We start from the raw sequence: 23869 nt of genomic DNA, 5'->3' as shown, positions 1-23869 counted from the left end.
CTTTTAGTTTTGTTCCTAATAATGTTGCTCAAGAAGAGCTACTGACTGGTCCTATCACATTTGTTGGATGCAAGATTAACTTTTCATGTACTACGACAGAACTTGTTCCTGGTAATTCACGGTTAACACTTGCTATAGTACGAGGTAGTGATAAGGCATTACAAGGATTGGAATCGTACTATGACAGGTATACACTCGCACACACGCACATATCCATCCACACATACAGACACAAGCAGACATATATGTCTGCTTGTGTCTGTATGTGTGGATGGATATGTGCGTGTGTGCGAGCGTATACCTGTCCTTTTTCCCCCCTAAGGTAAGTCTTTCTGCTCCCGGGATTGGAATGACTCCTTACCCCCTCCCTTAAAACCCACATCCTTTCGTCTTTCCCTCTCCTTCCCTCTTTCCTGACGAAGCAACCATTGGTTGCGAAAGCTGGAATTTTGTGTGTATGTATGTGTTTGTTTGTGTTTCTATCGACCTGCCAGCACTTTCGTATGGTAAGTCACATCATCTTTGTTTTATATATATATATATATATATATATATATATATATATATATATATATATATATATATATATATATATATATATATATATATATATATATAACCTTTGGGGACACCAAATGTTATTCTTTCCCAGCTGTTCTTTCCCAGTTGGATGAACCCTGATTGCTTAATACATGCCTCTTTTTCTATTGACACGCTTTGTTTACTGTCTGAGATATAGGATTTGAACCATTTTGCAGCATTTCTTGTTACACCGTAATATTCTAATATACTTAAAAGGATATTTTGACTTACACAGTCAAATACCCTTGATAGATCACAAAATATACTAATAGCCTGTAATTTATTGTCTAATGAATTAAGTATATTCTCACTGTTTGTGTAGGCTGTGTATACAGCCTTCACATTACAGTGACCTTTAGAAATCCGAATTGTGAGTAGGATAATATTCTATTTGGGGTCAGATGTTCAAAAGAAGATGACTGTTTACACTGATCAGCCAAACGTTATTACCACTGCCCACTGGAACATCTTATGCTGCCTAGTGGCATCATGGGCATGTGACATGGTAACCTAAGTATGTAAGCGGAGCAGACACAGATGGGGGATCACCTTAGCAAACATATGGCTGAAATGGGGAAATCTATTGAGATAAACAACTTAGACAAAGGGCAGATTATTATTACCCGAGCCTGTGAACGATTGTCTCAAAAACAGTGAAGCTGGTTGAAAATTCATGTACTAGTGACGTGAGCATCTATGGAAAGAGGCAGAAGGACATTGAAACTACCAGTAGGTGTTGAAAGGTAGGACATTCATTACTATTCACAGAATGTGGGGTTCAGAGGCTTGTCTGCAAAGTAGGATATATGGTGTTCTGAGGCATCTATGCCAAAAAGGCACAATGATGGTGCACACGCAAGTATTTTGGAGCACACTGTTCAACATACATTGTTGAACATTAATCTCCACAGTAGACCAACCCTACGTGTTCAAATGTTGACCCAATGACATTGTCAATTATGATTGCAGTGGGCACGGGACTATCAAGATTTGATTGTCTTTAATTGGAAACATGTTGGCTCTTCAGATGATTCACATTTTTGCTACAGTAGTTCTACGGTCATCTCCACAAATGCCATCATCGGGGTGAATGGTGGCTCAAAACATGCAGCACGCCACAGATACAGGCTGCTAGAAGCAGTAGTGTGCTATGGGAAACATTCTCCTGTGCTTACATGGACCTGTGGTAGTAATCAAAGACACCAATATGTGTACTGAGACCACTGAGTAAATGTGTAGTACTCGATTCAGTCTGGGAGAAAACGAACTGTCTGGGTGAAAGTAAATGCAATGAATCTAACAATAACAGTCAAAACAAAAAGTTACTAATGGATGGGGGCAGGAAAAAGTTCTTACTATATGCAGACAGCCATGAGAAAAGCCTTTCAGCTCCCCTTCATTATGCTCTACATAGAGTCTATGTTAAGAGTATTCTGTTTTTGCAAAAGTTAAACCTGGAGTAACATTAAGTGTTGTAGTCGAAAACCTAATAATAAAAATAAACAATCTGAAAAAGGATGATCACATTGTAAGTATGGGCAGTGCCTACGACATTTACAAAAATGAGAGCAAGAGCCGGCCTCTGTGGCTGAGTGGTTCTAGGAGCTTCAGTCCAGAACCGCATGACTGCTACAGTTGCAGGTACGAATCCTGCCTCAGGCATGGATGTGTATATGTCCTTAGGTTAGTTAGGTTTAAGTAGTTCTAAGTCTAGGGGACTGATGACCTCAGATCTTAAGTCCCATAGTACTTAGAGCCATTTGAACAATTTTTGAGAGCAAGACAGCACTCAGAATGTAGAGGAAGTTGTTCCCAAAACTGTACAACACAAATGTCACATAATAAACAAACCAGTGTGGCTTGATCTCCACCAGTGGCCATGTGTCAACAGAGAAATTGAACTACAGAAGCTGTGTAAAAAATTTAATCATGTGCACCTACCAGATATGAACAAAATAAAGGGTGAAGAATGTACCAGGCATGGACTCCACTTAAACAGAAATGGAAGGCTCAAGTTAGTGAACCAGGTACTGGAACTTCTTAGCAACTGTATAAAACTGTGGATACTATCATCTTAGACTACAATCAACAGGTTTTTTTATGCGCAAGAAGAAAAATAAAAGTGTGGAATTAAACCATACCAGCCAGTCAAAAGCAGAAACCAACTCATCATCAAAAGCCTGTCCAACACCGTCAGTAATGAAAAGCGACAGGGGTGGAAGGGCTGATATTCAAAGTGGCAATTTTTTTTATGAGATCAGTGCGACAAGAAACATGGCAAGACTCTGGTTAATTTGTAAGTAATGTGTGCACAAACATTGCCTGTAAGAGAGAGCCTGTCAGTAAATCAAGCATCAATCCTTATGTATTGAGAGAAATTAACCCCCAAACACTGTAACTTAAAATCTATTATGAATGATACATTATCTATATTCCACCGAAATATCAGGAGCCTTAGAGATAAAGTGGAGCTTTTGGCTCTCAACATAAATGAAAATTACTCCCTAGCCCAAGCCTATTTATTGTGTTTCACAAAGCACCATGTAAAGTCTGCCATGCTGATGCCTCAATTGAGGGTTATGTCCTACATGGTAGTTACTGTAGAGCAAACAGAGCGAAAGATGGTGTTGCAATGTATGTCAAGGTGGGTATCGCTCATAAGTCACTTAAGTATGTATTGTGGAGATTTTCCTTTTGTAGCCTGTGGATCTGAAATTTTTGCTGATAATAGGTTGGTTATAGTGGTGACAATATATAGGACTCCTGCAGGGAAAATTTGTGTTTTGTGGGTGACTTCCCTACCCGAGTGACAGATACCAGTGTAAGCCTTATTGACAATGTCACAGTACTGTAAGTTAAATCCTCAATGGTCTGACTTACCATTATGGGCAGTTTGTTACTCTTTATGACATATGTTTGAGCATTAAATGTATTTAGGTAAACCAGTTTTTAGGTATTCCAGAACAGTCAATGTGGACACATTAGAAAATTTCAATAATCTCTTGCAGCAGATTGACTGGAGGACAGTATATAAAGAAAGAAACGTTAATATTAAATTCAACCTACTCACAGATAAATTAATGTACCTCTTTGAAGCAGTATTTCAAGGGAAAAAAAAAAAAAAAAAAAAAAAAAAAAAAAAAAAAAAAAAAAAAAAAAAAAGAAAGAAAGAAAGAAAGAAAAACTGTAAAAATGAATCCCTAGGCTTGCAAAATGAAACCTTGAGTTACAAAAGGGATAAAAATTTCATGTAAGACACAAAGAAAGGTATATACATCCCAAAGATGTTCTGATAAGCCTGCTGTAAAAGAACATTATATATCATATTGTAAAATACTGAAAAGAGTTGTAAAGTACTGAAATACATTACATATTAAATCTGCAACTGACAGTGCAAACAATAAAATAAAAACCATCTAGGGATCTGTCAAAAGGAAGCTGGGGGAAAAAAGATGATGTGTTTCTATAACAAAATAAGACATTGTGGCAGTGTGATTAAAGAAATTGATGCAGTTGCAACTGTCCTTAATGAGCACTTTCTAACAGCTTCTGTAAAAACCGGTTGTAATGGCTCAGTCAATGAAGCTACGGACCTTCTGAAAGACTCTGGATTGTACAAAATAAGTCAAATGCATACGGCCCCATTTACTGTCAGTGAGGTGAAAAGGATCATCACCAAAATTCAAACAAAAAATACATCTGGTTTTCATAATATTTGTTCTAAGGGACTTAAACATTCTCATTATGCCATTTGTGTTATATTTTGCCATGTATCTAATGAATCCCTTCTACAAGATATCGCCTCAGACAGAATAAAGTATGCAGATGTGAAACCAGTATTCAAGAAAGAGGATAAAACTGATGCTTCTAACTATTGTCCAATTTCCCGTTTGACAAGTTTCTCCAGAGTTCTTGGGAAACTTATACATAAGAGAAGTGTGTGGCAGCTGAACATTCACAAGGCTCTTGGACTTTGTCAGTTCAGATTCCAAGCAGGCCTGCCAATTGCTGGTGCTATATTTTCATTTATCAGTGATGTTTTAGAAGCACTGAACAATAGACTAGCTTCAGTTGGTATATTTTACAATTTAACAAAGGTCTTCAACTATGTGAATCATGAAATCCTCCTTTCAAAAGCTGTCTATTATGGTTTATGTGCACAATGGGAATGTGGCTTCGAGCATACCTAAATGATAGAAAGCAGAGGGTATTGCTTAATCATGGAGATGGTACAATAAGTACAGGAGTGACACAAGGTTCTGTGCTGTGGGCCTCTTGCTCTTTCTTATTTTTATTAATGACTTTTCACACTGTACAAAAGCTACCACCAAATTTACTGTCTTTGCAGATGATACATCTCTTTTATTTGAAATAACACTTGGCAGTGACACTGCAACATCTGCCAACTTTCTGTTCAATGATCTCTATATATTGTTCACCTGCAATTGCCCGACAGTACATTAATTTACATAGGTCTCAGAAAATGTGGGATAACATAAGTCTAAGCTGTAATGTTCAAGATATACAACAAGTATATACTTGTAAATTTTTGGGCCTTCACATCAACAATAAATTAAATTGGTTGTGCCATATTCTGGACTTGAGAAAAAGACTTAGTTCAGCAACTTATGCTCTATGTACACTCCTGGAAATTGAAATAAGAACACCGTGAATTCATTGTCCCAGGAAGGGGAAACTTTATTGACACATTCCTGGGGTCAGATACATCACATGATCACACTGACAGAACCACAGGCACATAGACACAGGCAACAGAGCATGCACAATGTCGGCACTAGTACAGTGTATATCCACCTTTCGCAGCAATGCAGGCTGCTATTCTCCCATGGAGACGATCGTAGAGATGCTGGATGTAGTCCTGTGGAACGGCTTGCCATGCCATTTCCATCTGGCGCCTCAGTTGGACCAGCGTTCGTGCTGGACGTGCAGACCGCGTGAGACGACGCTTCATCCAGTCCCAAACATGCTCAATGGGGGACAGATCCGGAGATCTTGCTGACCAGGGTAGTTGACTTACACCTTCTAGAGCACGTTGGGTGGCACGGGATATATGCGGACGTGCATTGTCCTGTTGGAACAGCAAGTTCCCTTGCCGGTCTAGGAATGGTAGAATGATGGGTTCGATGACAGTTTGGATGTACCGTGCACTATTCAGTGTCCCCTCGACGATCACCAGTGGTGTACGGCCAGTGTAGGAGATCGCTCCCCACACCATGATGCCGGGTGTTGGCCCTGTGTGCCTCGGTCGTATGCAGTCCTGATTGTGGCGCTCACCTGCACGGCGCCAAACACGCATACGACCATCATTGGCACCAAGGCAGAAGCGACTCTCATCGCTGAAGACGACACGTCTCCATTCGTCCCTCCATTCACGCCTGTCGCGACACCACTGGAGGCGGGCTGCACGATGTTGGGGCGTGAACGGAAGACGGCCTAACGGTGTGCGGGACCGTAGCCCAGCTTCATGGAGACGGTTGCGAATAGTCCTCGCCGATACCCCAGGAGCAACAGTGTCCCTAATTTGCTGGGAAGTGGCGGTGCGGTCCCCTACGGCACTGCGTAGGATCCTACGGTCTTGGCGTGCATCCGTGCGTCGCTGCGGTCCGGTCCCAGGTCGACGGGCACGTGCACCTTCCGCCAACCACTGGCGACAACATCGATGTACTGTGGAGACCTCACGCCCCACGTGTTGAGCAATTCGGCGGTACGTCAACCCGGCCCCCCGCATGCCCACTATACGCCCTCGCTCAAAGTCCGTCAACTGCACATACGGTTCACATCCACGCTGTCGCGGCATGCTACCAGTGTTAAAGACTGCGATGGAGCTCCGTATGCCACGGCAAACTGGCTGACACTGACGGCGGCGGTGCACAAATGCTGCACAGCTAGCGCCATTCGACGGCCAACACCGCGGTTCCTGGTGTGTCCGCTGTGCCGTGCGTGTGATCATTGCTTGTACAGCCCTCTCGCAGTGTCCGGAGCAAGTATGGTGGGTCTGACACACCGGTGTCAATGTGTTCTTTTTTCCATTTCCAGGAGTGTATTATAGCAGCAGTTGCAAATACTGGCACTGTTAAGGCTGCTTATTTTGGCTATTTTCCTTCATTGTTGTCATATGGCATAATGTTTTGTGGAAATCAACCAAGGGAAAATAAAGTATTTGTCATTCAGGAAAGAGCAATCCGAATTCTAAATGGAGTGAGCAGAAATCATTCATGTGGAAATCTTTTTAAGCACAAAAAATATTAACAGTGACTTCACAATATATCCTATCCTGTATGTCCTTTTTAGTTAAGAATCTACTCATGCACAAAACCAAAGGTGACTATCACAACCATGGCACAAGATCAAAACACAACTTGCATGTGAATGGAAAAAAACTTGAGCCTAGTACAAAAAGGTGCACTCTACTCAAGCAAAATGGTGCTTAATGCACTTGCTTTGGACATAAAAATCTTACTAGTGTAATACCACAATTAGAAGTAAATTAAGGCTACAGCGTACTTATAAATGGTGGAAAAATCGAAATTTTTTAATGACTTTATTAAATTCTATAGTCTTTCCTGATTGCATTATTGGGTTTCAAATGAAAAATGACCTATATATACCAAATTTTAAAGTTACGGTCATTTATGCTGCCACGCCCCCTTTATTTCTGTTACAGAAACCAGTATTATTTTGAAAAGAACTGTGAACTTTCTGTTTCCAGTGATTATACATAAGATACATTGTTTATGTCGGTGACAATGGAGGTTTCTAGTGTCTGTAAATGATTATCTTTGCTAGTATTTACTTTTCTTTTGCTGAAGCAGTTTGTTCAAGTGTTACTGAATTTTTGTTGCCCAGGTGCTACATATATCTGTGGAAGTTCATAACCCTTAGTGTTCAATAAATATGAACTATACCGCGCATCAAGAAATTCAATAAATGGAAAGTCCATGGTAACCAGTTCACAAACAAAGCAAGCCACACTATTGAAAGTAACCTATGTATCAGTTCTTCAGGGAAGAAACTCCCACATGGCACGCCTCCTGGTGATTCAAATTTTTGTGTTAACAATGACGCTGTTTGTAGTGGGCATCTTATCTTCTTAGATAAAGGAAGTGGTGAAATGTAAACAATGTGATGGTGTAGGCTGTCTGGAAATAACTGTACAACAAAGTACCAGGAAGGGTTTACTGTCAAAATTAGTTGTTCTGTGTAGATCCTGCAATAAATCTACCTTTAAAATGACTTTGAACATTGTGCATAATTCTATGATGTGAATTTGAAGTTAGTGCATGCAATGCATGCAATAGGAAAAGGAAAAATGGCTGCTCAAATGTTTTGTAGTTTGATGGACCTTCCTCCTCCTCCCAGTAGGTTCAGCAAGTACATAAAAATACTTTCACGTGCCTTGACAGTTGTGTCTAAAGCATCTATGAACCGTGCAGTAGAAGAAACTGTAAATATTAGTGGAACCAGGGACACTGCTGTTGCACTTGATGAAACATGGCAATGTCGAGGACGTTGTTCCTTGAATGGTGTTGTAAGTGCTACTTCTCTGGAGAATGGAAAAGTTGTTGATGTTGAGTGCTTATCTAAGTACTGCAACACCTGCCATGGTAACACTGAAGGAAATAGTGAGCATCAGTATTCTAAGAATTGTGATGGTTACAATGGAGGTATGGAGTGTGATGAAGCTCTACAAATATTTCGGAGGGTGGTGCCCATTTATAACGTTAGATATATGAAGAATTAATGAGTTCAATGTTTATGGTGATACCTTGGTAACAAAACTGGAGTGTTGTGGATGTGTGCAAAAGTGGGTAAGTGCTAGATTGAGGAAGCTACAAAGAGAAATGAAAGGAAATTTGCTATCTGATGGAAAACCTGTGTCTGGCCGAGACAGATTGACAGAAACTGAAATAGACCTTCCTCAGAGTTATTATGGACTGGCCACTAGACGAACTGCACCTCTGAAAGATATTACAGCAATGAGGAAATCTGTATGGGCTACCTACTTTCATAAGTTGTCCACAGATGACCACCATTTTCACGGACTTTGCCTTATAAGAGCAGATTCTTGGTGTGGTAACCAAAAAGCAAAATAAAGTAGTCAAATATACCATCATAAGCATTCTCTTCCTGAGCCTATTATGAATGAAATAAAACCAATTTTTAGAGACCTGAGTGACCCTGGTTTGCTTAGTAAATGTCTTCATGGAGGCACTCAGAATAAGAATGAAAGTTTCATCTATTGCGTATGGGAAAGATTACCCAAGAATGTTTTTGTAAGACTAAATAAATTAAAAGTTTGTATACTAGATGCAGTGACATGTTTCAATGATGGAGTGATAGGAAGGATGGAAGTCCTGAGCAATTTAGGCATAAAATGTGGCTCTAATATGGAAGATCAATTGCTTGCATGTGACAGACAATGGGTGCATGAAGCTGAAAGATTCGCTCTTCAAATTACCAAAGGAGCAAGAAGTGCTAAAAGGAATACCAAAAGGAAGATTGAAGATGAAGAAATGCTGCAGGATGAAGACAATGTTTCAGGAATGTTCTGAGGCACAGTTTAGTTGAACTCATATCTTCATACACAATTTCCTGCAAGTTGTATTTTTCAGAATTCAGGTACAAATATTTTCTAAAGCTTATAATGCATTGCTCTAATTTTTTCTGTAACTTGCAATAGTCCATACTTATATAGTAGACCTAAGCTTTATTGCAGAATCAACTAAATTATAGAAAAAATAACATTTTTATCAGGAAAAAAATTATAAAAATTAAAATGTAAGATGTGATATTTTTTACCCCCATGAACCATGGACCTTGAAGTTGGTGGGGAGGCTTGTGTGCCTCAATGATACAGATAGCCGTACCGTAGGTGCAACCACAATGGAGGAGTATCTGTTGAGAGGCCAGACAAACGTGTGGTTCCTGAAGAGGGGCAGCAGTCTTTTCAGTAATTTAGGTGCAACGGTTTGGATGATTGACTGATCTGGCCTTGTAACACTAACCAAAATGGCCTTGCTGTGCTGGTACTGTGAACGGCTGAAAGCAAGGGGAAACTTCAGCCGTAATTTTTCCTGAGGGCAAGCAACTTTCCTGTATGGTTTACTGATGATGGCGTCCTGTTGGGTAAAATATTCTGGAGGTGAAATAGTCCCCCATTCAGATCTCCGGGCTGGGACTACTCAGGAGGATATTGTTATCAGGAGAAAAATAACTGGCATTCTATGGGTCAGAGCATGGAATGTCAGATCCCTTAATTGGGCAGGTAGGTTAGAAAATTTAAAAAAAGGGGAATGGATGGGTTAAAGTTAGATAGAGTGGGAATTAGTGAAGTTCAGTGGCAGGAGGAACAAGACTTCTGGTCAGGTGAATACAGGGTTATAAATACAAAATCAAACAGGGGTAATGCAGGAGTAGGTTTAATAATTAATAAAAAAAATAGGAATGCGGGTAAGCTACTACAAACAGCATAGTGAACGCATTATTGTGGCCAAGATAGATACAAAGTCCACACCTACCACAGTAGTACTAGTTTATATGCCGACTAGCTCTGCAGATGACGAAGAGATTGATGAAATGTATGATGAGATAAAAGAAATTATTCAGATAGTGAAGGGAGATGAAAATTTAATAGTCATGAGTGACTGGAATTCGATAGTAGGAAAAGGAAGAGAAGGAAACATAGTGGGTGAGTACTGAATGGGGGTAAGGAATGAAAGAGGAAGCCGCGTGGTAGAATTTTGCACAGAGCACAACTTAATCATAGCTAAGATTGTATACCTGGAAGGAGATACTGACAGGTTTCACATAGATTATATAAAGGTAAGACAGAGATTTAGGAACCAGGTTTTAAATTGTAAGAAATTTACAGGGGAAGATGTGGACTAATCTATTGGTTATGAACTGTAGATTAAAACAAAAGAAATTTCAGAAAGGTGGGAATTTAAGGAGATGGGACCTGGATAAACTGACAGAAACAGAGGTTGTAGAGAGTTTTAGGGAGAGCATTAGGGAACGATTGACAAGAATGGGGGAAAGAAATACAGTAGAAGAAGAATGGGTAGCTTTGAGAGATGAAGTACTGAATGCAGCAGAGGATCAAGTAGGTAAAAAGACAAGGGCTAAAAGAAATCCTTGGGTAACAGAAGAGATACTGAATTTAATTGATGAAAGGAGAAAATACAAAAATGCAGTAAATGAAGCAGGCAGAAAGGAATACAAACGTCTCAAAAATGAGATCGATAGGAAGTGCAAAAGTGCTAAGCAGGGATGGCTAGAGTACAAATGTAAGGATGTAGAGGCATATATCTCTAGGGGTAAGATAGATACTGCCTACAGGAAAATTAAATAGACCTTTGGAGAAAAGAGAACCACTTGCATGAATATCAAGAGCTCAGATGGAAACCCAGTTCTAAGCAAAGAAGGGAAAGCAGTAAGGTGGAAGGAGTAAATAGAGGGTCTATACAAGGGCGATGTTCTTGAGGACAATGTTATGGAAATGGAAGAGGATGTAGATGAAGATGAAATGGGAGATACCATACTGCATGAAGAGTTTGACAGAGCACTGAAAGATCTAAGTCGTAACAAGACCCCAGGAGTAGACAACATTCCATTAGAACTACTGATTGCCTTGGGAGAGGCAGCCCTGACAAAACTGTACCTTCTGGTGAGCAAGATGTATGAGACAGGTGAAATACCCTCACACTTCAAGAATAATATAATAATTCCAATCCCAAAGAAAGCAGGTGTTGGCAGATGTGAAAATTACTGAACTATCAGTTTAATAAGCCACAGCTGCAAAATACTAACACAAATTCTTTACAGATGAATGGAAGAACTGGTAGAAGCCGACCTCAGGGAAGATTAGTTTGGATTCCGAAGAAATGTTGGGACACGTGACGCAATACTGACCCTACGACTTAAGTTAGAAAATAGATAAGGAAAGGCAAACCCATGTTTCTAGCATTTGTAGACTTACAGAAAGCTTTTGACAATGTTGACTGGAATACTCTCTTTCAAATTCTGCAGGTGGCAGGGGTAAAATACAGGGAGCGAAAGGCTATTTACAATTTGTACAGAAACCAGATGGCAGTTATAAGAGTCGAGGGGCACGAAAGGTTAGCAGTGGTTGGGAAGGGAGTGAGACAGGGTTTTAGCCTATACCCAATGTTGTTCAATCTGTATATTGAGTAAGCAGTAAAGGAAATAAAAGAAAAATTTGGAGTAGGAATTAAAATCCATGGAGAAGAAATTAAAACCTTGAGGTTCGCCGATGACATTGTAATTCTGTCAGAGAGAGCACAGGGCCTGGAAGAGCAGCTGAATGGAATGGACAGTGTCTTGAAAGGAGGATATAAGATGAACATCAACAAAAGCAAAACGAGGACAATGGAATATAGTCCAATTAAATCAGGTGATGCTGAGGGTATTAGATTAGGAAATGAGATGCTTAAAGTAGTAAATGAGTTTTGCTATTTGGGGTGCAAAATAACTGATGATGGCCGGACTAGAGAAGATATAAAATGTAGACTGGCAATGGCAAGGAAAGCATTTTTGAAGAAGAGAAATTTGTTAACATCGAGTATAGATTTAAGTGTCGGGAAGTCATTTCTGAAAGTATTTGTATGGAGTGTAGCCATGTATGGAAGTGAAACGTGGACAAAAAATAGTTTAGACAAAAAGAGAATAGAAGCTTTTGAAATGTGGTGCTACAGAATAATGCTGAAGATTAGATGGGTAGATCACATAACTAATGAGGAGGTATTGGATAGAATTGGGGAGAAGAGGAGTTTGTGGCACAACTTGACTAGAAGAAGGGATCAGTAGGTAGGCTATATTCTGAGGCATCAAGGGATCACCAATTTAGTATTGGAGGGCAGCGTGGAGGGTAAAAATCGTAGAGGAGACCAAGAGATGAATACACTAAACAGATTCAAAAGGATGTGGGTTGCAGTAGGTACTGGGAGATGAAGAAGCTTGCACAGGATAGAGTAGCATGGAGAGCTGCATCAAACCAGTCTCTGGACTGAAGACCACAACAACAACATACATAATAGGTGGAATTAAATAGGTCTAGTACCTCAGCCATCATGTCATGCTAATCTGGTAAAAACTTTGTCTCCTTCAAATTTATAACATTGGATTAAATTGTACCTCAATTTGAGGATGCATTTTGCAAAAAAAATTGCATCAGTTTCTTTGTAATTTTTTTAATAACCCTAAGCAGGTTCAAAAATATTCAAAATACTTTTAGTTTCTTTAGAAAGTGTGCTGCATTACCGGATATCAACAAAAAATCTGTAAAACAAATACATTATAAACAGTGCCTGAAAGAAATAAGTGTTGATTTTTACATGATATTGAGCCGGAGATGTACCCTGTATCCTTAATAGAATATCTTCTGGAACATTCTTTTTACTCTCTTTATGAGTTCTTTGACATAAACACTTCCATATTACAAGTCAGATATGGCTCATTGACTTTTAATATTTGCTGTTACCACTCTGTAACTAAACATGATGACTTAAGTCAGATTAACAATGTACTTCACCTCTAGCAAAGTTGTAACTTCATATGGAATAATTGTAATTTATTATTGTATTGTTTTACACCTCTGTTTTACTTTAGGAAGTGCCTAAGCTTGTAATTGTTAACAAATGTTGTACCTTTGCACATAATGCAGTTTGTATCTATTAGCATCTATAAGTAGGCTACTGTTCTCATGTATAATTATGACTCATTCCACATCCATACAATTATCTTGTATAGTGGATCTATGGAACATGAATACATAAATAAATAAATAAATAAATAAATAAGTAAAACACGCTGATAGTTGCAATCCACCTACATCCATTCATGCTTGATGTCTTCCTCAATGTTAATCTCATCTTTCAGCAGTATAATTGCTCATGTCTTGGAGCCAGAACCATGCTGCAGTGGTTTGAGGAGCATTACAGTGAACTCACCCTGATGTCCCAGGGGACCAAATTCACCTGATGTAAATGCTATGGAAACCATATGGATCACTACCGGATGCCATCACTGCATACGCTAATCAGTGGCCCATTATTGATACAAATTACATGACCTATGGATAGACATCTAATGCCACATACCTCCACAAACCTACCAACAAACTGTGGAATCCCTGATATGCTGAATCAGTGATGTACTTCGTTTGAAATATGAACAAATGAGCTACTAAGCAGGTGGCTTAATGTTTTGGATGACCAGTGTATTATCTTTCCCAAAATTTTTGAGAATGTGGGCGAAACTGGAATTAAACAGAAGTTTGATGGTATTGCTTCATCTCCTTTCTCATACAATGGCTTAACTATAGTGTATTTCAAACATTCAGCAAATGTTCCACACATGAAGACTAGTTACACAAATAACCAAAACGTCACTAAACTCAGAGGCACACTATTTAATCAGCTTTGTTGATGTATTATCATACCCACCAGACTTTTTTTTATTTTAAGGAGTTGATGGTGAACATTATTTCTTCTGGTTTTGCCATCTCCAGAGCACTTGGAAACCAACGTATTTTCAGCTTACATTTCTTTTTTCTGTGCTTACTCTTTGGGAGGCTTGATAGTTCATGCCAAAACATCTCAATGAAAAAAAGGTAGTATAGTAGTAGTGCGCTTTGTATGTGTGTGTTTATCCAGAAAACATACATTAACAGTGATGACGTGTTATAATTCAACTACCTATCCTTATCCACACCTCAATATGCACCACTCACTTTAAAATTACAACAGAAGCAGCAGAGGATCAAATTGGGAATAAGACAAGGCACAGTAGAAATCCTTGGATAGCACATCAGATACTAAATATAACTGACAAAATGAAAAAAATAAAATAACACAGCAGTCAAAGCAAGCAAAAGGGAAAACAGATCTGTCAAAATAAGATTTACAGAAAGTGCTAAATGGCAAAGCAGGAACAGTGTAACAATACAAGTATCATTACTGTTTCATTTCAGTAATATAAAATTTTTGTTTGTAACTTGTTATTACGCGTTTTAGGCATGCATAGATGGATAACAATATACAGAAGGCAGTGAGGTGTTAGAGCAGGCATGGCATCCTTCTGCTATCTAGCAGTAACAGTGATAAAATGAGCTTACCTATCACTGTACAGTGCTGCCACCAGACAGATAAGTAAGGAATCTTAAATTGTACCGTAGTTCCACAGTTTTGAACTTTACTGTTTAAATAATGACTTGTGTATTGTTATATGTATCTTGTAAAACTGATTTCATCATTGTAATTGTCATGGAACTTAAGTAAATACAAATGTACAGGGCCATGACTATAGTTTTAAGATATAATCAGTAGGGACTTCATCACGGAAGGGTTTTGGTGACAGAATTAGAACATGAATATTACATTGTGCTGGACAATATTGAACAAAATTGTGATATAAACCTCACATGGGTGTGATAAAGTTGTTGTTATTAATTCTGCAAGTTTTAAGCAACTCTTATGCGAGAAAGAAGAGGTGGCTATACAGGGTGGAGAAAAACTGTGTCACAAAATTTTAGCCCTGGATAGCTTGTGCCAGTAGGAACCAAAATTGCTAACATTGTGTAGGTCGACAACCACAATCTCTAAACTACAGAAACGTGGCACTACACACGCCAATTGGTCATGGGATAGTTCATGTACAGAAAGTCTTTTACAAATTGTGTTGGCACTGAAAACGGCCTTTTTTTGTAGCTAGGACATTGTTTACTTAAAGCAGGTGCTTGAATTGGTGACCCTCTGACATGACACAAGCTTGGTAACATTGAATGGTGCTTTGCCAAACTCTTTCAAAGATTCCTGGCATTGCCCTGATGTGACTGGTGGCATGTCGAATGCAATCCATTAATTCCTCTTCATTTCTAGATGGTTTGCATCAAGGTGGGTGAACTAGAACCTTGAAGAATCCTGACAGGAAAAATTTCGGTGGCATAGGGTCTGGTGATCACCGGGGCCATGTCCTACAACACCTCTGCCAATTACCCGGCTGTCAAAGAGTTAATGTAAATATCTGCGCACAACATGACTGTTATGTGTGGGCAACCTATCATGGTGCAACCGCATGCGTAATAGTATGTCCAGGGGAACATCTTCCAGCATGCTGGGTAGTGTTTCTTGCAAAAAGTGAAGGTAATTTGCCCCAGTAAGACGAGGAGGTAGATGGACCAACCCAATCAGATGGCCACCCGCAATGCCTGACCAAATGTTAAGTGAAAATCGTTCCTGGGGTCCATGGACATCCATGACATGAGGATTTCCCCTTGCACGGTAATGAACATTTCAAGTGTTATAAAGACCATCCCAATGGAAGATGCACTTGTCGGTAAACAACACAGAGGCGGGAAGTTGGGTTATTGTGCAACACGTCACAGAAACCACCGGCAAAACCCTAGCCTATGTTCATAGTCTGCCACAGGATTTAGGTCTAGGACAGGGTGGAAACTAAATGGATGCTGGCCATCATCCCTCAAAAACTCCCAGAGTAAGCGATAAGTGACCCCCATGTTGTGTCCAACTGCTCGAGTACTTGCCGTAGGTGCATCCTCGAAGTGCTTGAGAACAGTCTCTTCAAATGCAGAATCCCGTTATGTTTGAGGTCTTCCAGCATCACCATGATATCCTGCTAATGAGTCTATTTTGTCAAGTCACCAGTGAATTGCTGTAAATGTTTGTGGGTGAGGGTGGTGTCTTGCTGGATACCGTTCCTCATACATCCGACAAGCTTCATGCGCATTACCATTGGCCAGTCCATAAACAAAAACAACATCTCATTGTTCTTCAAACGAATACTGTGTCGCCATGCTTACTGTAAGACTCAATCAAAGGTGATGTGTGTGTGCTCCAAAGTGAGGCTTATGTGTGAATGCCTGCCTCTGATTTGAGGTGGAGACAAACAGCAAGACCTATTCGACACATGTGCATATCACTTTGGAGCAGTGGCGGGGCGAGGTACATTTGTATATGAACAGAGAACCATACCACTGCCTGTCAACCAACAAATGACAACAAGGAAATGCCACAGCCAATCAGAGCCCGTAGCGCCAAGTTTCCTTAGTTTAAATATGGTGCATTGTCGACCTAGACAACACTAGTAATTTTGTTTCCTCCTGGCACCAGCTATCCAGGGTTAAAATTTCATGACACAGTTTTTCTCCACCCTGTATATTTTTGTGGACCAGTTTGAAGGGTCATATGCTGGCTTATAGCATGCATTACGTTGCAGCAAGATCTACTGTGTTGACCAAGTATGATGACAGAAAGTACTACATCTAAGCCACAATTAAAAGCAGCAAACTCATTGTACTGTAACAATTCTCCTTAGATGCTGCAAGCAGTGCACCACCTGTGAAAAGACTAATGTATATGTTTTATTGTTGCAGTTCAGTGTATCAGTGTATTAGTTTTCATAATGGGACGATATGTCGTAAAAGTCATGACCTTCTTTCTCTTTTTTCCGAAGTTATTTGAGCTGGTCATAAATATAACAAGTTACTGGCATTACTGAGTAAAACATCACAGTGTTGCCCAATAATTTTTACCAGCTCTGCTGCCATAAATATTACTACAAATTGCAAGCAGCATTGCAGAAGAAGACACCAAAAGGTACTGTGCAGTTTTACTTATGTACAACAAAAAAATACTGTGGTGGCATTTCAATCTACATGATTTCATCAATTTATTTGCGTGTGACAAAAGTTTCTTCTAGTTTGATAAAGTGCAGGATACAGTGTTTTTTTTATTAAAGGAAGTGTACCCACATCATTGCAAACTTGTTTCAACATAAAACATAATTTTTAATAATAATTACAAAGCACATTTCACAACAGAATGATCAGATATTGCAAAGCAATATGAAAGTAATGACTACTAGGTACACTACTAATAAAAGCACCACCAGCTATCTTTGCCACAGTAGCTGCTGTCAGTTCATTATTTTACTCACATGTATTCTGGATATGGCGAAAATGTAATATCGGGATAACCTGGTCCACCCTTCTTCGGAGGCTTCGAAAGCATATTCTTTGGCTCCTTCACTCTTGGAGGCTGTGCTCGTTTTAATGGGCTGAAAGCTGCAACAATAAGCATCACATGAAAGTAAAGTGGAAAAAATAAATTTCAGCATACAATTTTCGTAGCAATTTGAGTGCCAGGCTTGGACAAAAACCTGGAACATTGCTACTGTGGGCAAAGGTCTCACTTGCTGAGCGATACAGGCATGCCTCATGACCTGCATTCTTAGCCTCAGCTCAGCCATTGCCTCTGACCTACCTTCCAATGTTCACAGCCCTCCTGCATCCTTTTTCTCCAGTAGTGCTAGTCATGTCAAGGTGTGCAGAAAGGCTTCTGTGAAACTTTTGGTCATTATTCCTTGAAGCAGCTTTGTAAGTGTCCTGTAAGAGTGCAGAAATAGATCGTGCAAACATTCACCCTCTAGCACTGTATGCATATTCCCGCATCTGCTGAATCTGCACATGCCAGTTGTCAGCTGCAAATACAGCTGCCTATACAGAATAAAAATGGAACCTTTCTGCCAGCTGGGTGTTGTGTTGTTACCAGCTGCAGCTCATCCACATCACGTTGCATTGGTAGGCTGGAGTATATGTCTATATCATGTTATGAATAAAGTTATGTAAAAGAGCAGTGGTAGAGCAGTTTGTTGAAGTGTTATAGACACCTCAGAGTGATCACAAACCAGATCATCATGCGTTCAAAGCTTGGTCAGGAACCAGCTATCATGAGGACAGGCAGCAAAGCACAACTTCTGGTCATTCACCTCTGGAGTGAAAGCTCACAGAACTCACAGAACATGAAACTGTAAGAAGGGGATTGTGAGGTTGAAGGTGGATAGCTTTGGAAGGAGTATGTTACACAACAGAGGGGACAGAAGGGGTATCACTTTTTTCATCTCCAAGAAGCAGTAGTTGCTGCAAGCTCCACCACTGATGACAGTTCTAAAGGTCTGATCATTAATGCAATTTACTGTGGACAAAATGTCGTTTCCTATTTGATACACAGCTCAAATTTCTTCAATATAATGCCATAGGATTAAGGAAGATAGTTGGTGGCAGCCAAGCTGTAAAATCAAATGTTAAATGGCCACCAGGTGCACAGTTACAGAAAAGTTGTGATTAACTCTGTGATAGGCCAAGAAGAGTATGTGGCAAGTGATAAGGAGCAGAGAAAAACGCTAGAATGGTATATTTGCATTATATTTCCTGGCAACTAACAATGTTTACATCAGTGTAGCAGAAAGAGAAATCCGATTTGAACATAAAGATTGTGGTTTCAATGGAAACTCTGAAGGTCAGACCCAAAGGAATGGTTAGTGCTGCTGAGGTAATGTGCAAAACTGAGTAGCAAAGAAATTATGCCATCTCAGAGGCACTGCTATGTGGCAAGAATTGTCAGTGTCATTAAAGAAGAGCCAAGTGTGAAATTGCATGTTCCAGTAAGCATTGCTAATATAAGTAATGCAGAAGCGGAGCTACAATGAGAAATTATTGTGGCAACAGTGTCAGATATAGATCCACAAGACATGATAGAAGTACCTACCAAGGAACAGGATGTGCAGATAGTAAATTATTGTTAACCTAATGATAGTATGAAGAAATCAAATGATGAAGCACTTGAAAGAATCAAAGAAGAGCTGCTTACTTAATTAAATCATTTATCGTTGGAGGACCTGGAAATAATTTCACCAGTTCTACTTAGCTCTTCTGATAATTTCCAAGAATGGGAGTCCATGTGAGTGCCAATTCAAGGTACTTCAGCAGTCTGGGAAACTACAAGCAATGTGAATGGATTGAGTAGGATAGTCAGAATGTGTTTCACAACTGGCAGGGAAGAGTAACTAATAAATCCACAGTGTCAATCCTGGAAACAAGATCAAAAATTTGAAGTTGTTGGTGGGATACTGTAAAAGAGCATTGCTAAAGGAAACCATATCACCATACCTCAAGCCCTTTGCAAAAAAGTGTTAAAAGAATGTCATGATAGTTCTTTGGCTAGACTCAGTGAAAAAAGAGCAACTAACCCACAAATAGCACAAATCTATTGGTGGCCAAGCCAGGAAGCCAGTGCTCAGTTATGTTCCACATTGTGACACCCACAACAAGCAGAGTGATGTGGGCAAAACCAAAGCACCTTTGCAGAACTCCCAGAAACAAGCACATCTTTTGCATGGGTAGGTCTTGATATTGTAGGCCCCTACCAAAAAATGAATGATGTAAATTGTTATATTTTGGCTGTTCTGAATCATTTCACGAGAAATCCATCAATGACACAAATCCTAAACCAAAGTGCTGAGACTGTGGTGTGTCTATTTGTTAAAGACTGGATTTTGAAATGTGGTTCACCTTCTACTATAATTAGCATGGGGCACAGTGCATGCTATTAATTGTATGTTGATGGGCAGGTGGCATATGCTGCAGGTGACTTCATGTCCACAATCACAGCTACAGCCATCCACCTCTACATCTGGAAACATCTAGGCAGCTTTTCAGAAAGCCGGAATAGAGAATGTGGTCACACTCTAAAACAAAAAAATCTTTCATAGCCTTTCATTTTACTTTGTTTATTTTTGAACTCTGGATACCACAAGTTAAAAAGCGCTTGATCTGTTTCATACTTTTTATTAATTTTGCAGTCGTTAGGACACTAATTCCATTAATTAAATTATTCAAAAATAAAAATAATTCTTATTGGCCATATAGTGTACTGAATATTTATTTACCTTCAAACATTCTCCCTTCAGTGCTTTATAAATCACATCATATGTTTCTGTAATTATTTTGGTTAATGTGCAACGTGATATTCCAGTGCTGTGTTGTAAACTAGAGTAGCTCTCTCCTGTATCAAGAAACCCCAGTGTCACAGTTTGCCTGTCTGCTGCACAAATAGCATTTCTCAAGAGAGTATTCTGTTTTGTAATATGAGAGGCCACTTTACTGAGAAAATACTGAAATATGCTCTCATCCATTCATAAGTAATTTATACGTAAGGCTTGACATCCTCCACCAGCAGCTCTCGTAACAAATTTTGCTGAATGCTTTTACTACCTTGACGTAATACCTACAGCTTCATCCAAGTGTGTTTCTTTTTTTTTCCACTGCTTTTCTTCCAAATACACATACAGTGCAATTGCGGCACCAACAATTGCAGTGCATAATAACAAGTTGTCAGCCATCTTGAAATTGGATGAAAATCATGACAACAGTGTGATACCACTTTTTAGTGCCACGTCAAAGATCTTTGTCAAAGAAATTTGATGAATAGTTGATCATATTTCTTTGTCAAAGAAATATGACAGTGTAATACTGGCCTAAGTGTGGCATGCATCACTTGCAGATAGTGCACAGGTGTGTAAGTATGCATGTGTAGAAGTGAAAAGTGTGTTCACCCTTGTAAGCAACAAGCTGACAACTGAGTCAAATGTAAATATTTTCTTATCTTGCAGAGAACTAGCCAACTTTCCTGACATCATTATGTTATGCTTAAGTATAAATATTTTATTTTTTATATATCACCAGTTCTTATTTTGTGTTTTGTCTATCTGTTAGGAGCCTTCCACATCAATCTGGCATTCTTTTTGAGCCACAAACAAGTATGGTAGTAGCTAGTGGCAATTTTAAATTTATTTTGAGTTGTAAGCTAAGTGAGGCAGAAGAGAAATTCCAAAACATACATGAACTCATGAATCTTTTTGAGTCATCTTCCGTTAACCATATGGTATAGGACCCAGAAATCTCATGGTACCATAGTTTGGTTACAGCTAAAATGCAAGTTAAGGTAACATTTATGACCTACAAAAGAGAAATTGATTGTATTTTAGATCTTTTACCCCAGAACAACTTGTTAGACATAAGCAGAAATGATTTGATTTTGCTGGTAATATATTTAGAACTGTCTTTTGAACCTTAACTAACAAGGACTTGGCTGAAGTTAGTAACAATTCAGAGTAGGTAGGAAAAGAAGTGCACTATAATATTGTATGAATATTTGGTAATATTACACAACACACAACAGGCAGTTACCAATAATCCCATTGCCTTTGGGAAGGTTGTTAAGCAGTTCATTGCTGATTTCAGTGATATTGACACTGGACTACAATTATCCAGAAGAAATTTCTAAAAAGAAATCAACATCTTGAATGCACATGTATACTAAATACTCTGTTGTTTAAAATTACCTACAGTCTGTCCACTGCATTAATGGATGCTTCTAATTTGATTTATGCTATTGAAACTAGTGAAGTTAATCACTTAAATAGTGTTTTGTTACATCCTAAAGATTATTTGTCATTGTTTTTAGCTGTGAACAGGAAACTAACTACCCCCATGACAATGATTTTACCTGTAAATATGCAAAATTTCTGTTCCTACAAGCAATTGAGTGATGACAATGCCCTCATGATGAACAATGCATTGACCCCTAACTAGGTGGGCCCAAATATCACTCTGAAGTCTATTGGGTGTACACTTATCCAGTATTTTTGGTGCCATTTAATATCTCTATTTGGTTCCGTCTACAGGCATATTTTTTGAGAAGCCAGGTCTGAAGATATTTCTTAGCTTTGTCACAAAATATTTTAGCGAATGTGAACTTACAAAAAAACTTGTTTCAGTTATAGTATTTTACAAGAGCTTTCTATACAGCTGTGAGAGAGACCTCTTCATGAATGTTCAACCTTGAAACTACTGTCCCAGGAAACTGGGGACACAGAATGCACCCTTCCTACGATGGTTCACAGATGGTATCATATATTCTTTCAACTCAATAACTGACCTAACTTTCATGTGCAACAAATCTATCTCTCCCTTCAGCAAACAGATGCAAGGAACTGGTCTTCTGTTAGATTCAGAAACCTGTGAACTGTTAAAGCAACTTTTTTCACATAAACCACATACCCCGATGCACCTTATATGCAGAAAGCAAAGTATCTGTAACCCCCATTTTACTGTATTGCACAATAATATCTATTTATTTCAGCCAATAATTTTGTTCAGTGTTAGTTTAAGTGGAACAGACAAACTGTACAACCAAATAGTACAAGTGATAAGTGCTAGTGGTAATGATTTGAATGTAGTTCAGGCTTTTAACAGTCGCCGGACGAAGTGGCCGAGCGGTTCTAGGCGCTTCAGTCTGGAACCACATGACCACTATGGTCGCAGGTTCGAATCCTGCCTCGGGCATGGATGTGTGTGATGTCCTTAGGTTAGTTAGGTTTAAGTAGTTCTAAGTTCTAGGGGAATGATGACCTAAGATGTTAAGTCCGATAGTGCTCAGAGCCATTTAAACCTTTTTTTTTTTTAAACAGTCTTTACCAGCTTCAACAAGCTATGCAGAGTACTTTTACAGTTAATCATTCAATTGGGTTAACAACAACTTTTCTAATCATTTTATTATGTTTGATCACCTTTGGTTTCTTTGGATTTAAGTGGTCAAGGCCCTCTATGCCTCCTGAGCTCAAAGCCATTACTGTTGGTGATATTGTGGTTGACTTGTCACCTATTACAAATGAAGCATAACAATTCAGGTGCTTGAGTGTACCATACTCTGACAGGATATTGGAATTAATATGGTAGATAACTGTTATTAAATGAGCCATTCTGGTAGCTCATCTGCATAGGGGAAGGTGGTGTATGAGTGTTGAAACAGAGTATGTGAATATTTACCCTTCAACACAATAAGCAAATTGCCAAGTCTGCTATATCTGCACGCACAGCTCATCAGTCACAAATACAGCTGGCCATGCAGAGTAACAATGGACCATTTTGACAGCTGAGTGCCATGTCATCACCAGTCACAGCATGCCTGCATCATGTTCATATTTGTGGGCCATCAAGGTATTGAGCACTAAATTGTATGTATTGTTTTATATATAAAGTTATGTAAAAGTAACTGGACTACAGCTATGAGTATTGATCACCTGCTCCCCTAATGACCCCAAACACCATCACCACTCATCCTGGACCACATCCATTATATTTCCTTTATTTTAACAAATCCAATCATAGTTTCCATTTTAGATGTTTCTAATTTATCCATAACAGGTAACATCTCCTGCATATTAAAGTTCCCCATTTCAGTTTTAGTTTCAGCCCCAGTACTACCTGAGTATGTGCTTCAGAAACATTTTCTGTTGAGGCTACAGTTCCTTGAGCCACATTCTGCTCCTCACTTCCCACTAAATCACTCATCATGTATCCCTTGTTCTTCTTAGAACTCCTAATAAA

General features: G+C 39.1%; 1 protein-coding gene across 1 annotated transcript in view; it reads right to left on the bottom strand.

Moving 5' to 3' along the window:
• LOC126458858 (UPF0602 protein C4orf47 homolog) overlaps positions 1 to 23869 on the bottom strand; it is a 166734-nt gene that overhangs the window by 46519 nt on the left and 96346 nt on the right. The window contains exon 7 of the mRNA XM_050095821.1: positions 17578 to 17704. Within this exon, the coding sequence (XP_049951778.1) occupies positions 17578 to 17704 (127 nt within the window). The remainder of the gene's footprint in view (positions 1 to 17577; positions 17705 to 23869) is intronic.

The sequence above is a fragment of the Schistocerca serialis genome, chromosome 1 (assembly GCF_023864345.2).
Source record: "Schistocerca serialis cubense isolate TAMUIC-IGC-003099 chromosome 1, iqSchSeri2.2, whole genome shotgun sequence".
NCBI classification, from domain to species: Eukaryota; Metazoa; Arthropoda; class Insecta; order Orthoptera; family Acrididae; genus Schistocerca; species Schistocerca serialis.
Note: the sequence above shows the minus strand (reverse complement) of the source record. Positions and strands in the feature narration are given on the sequence as shown.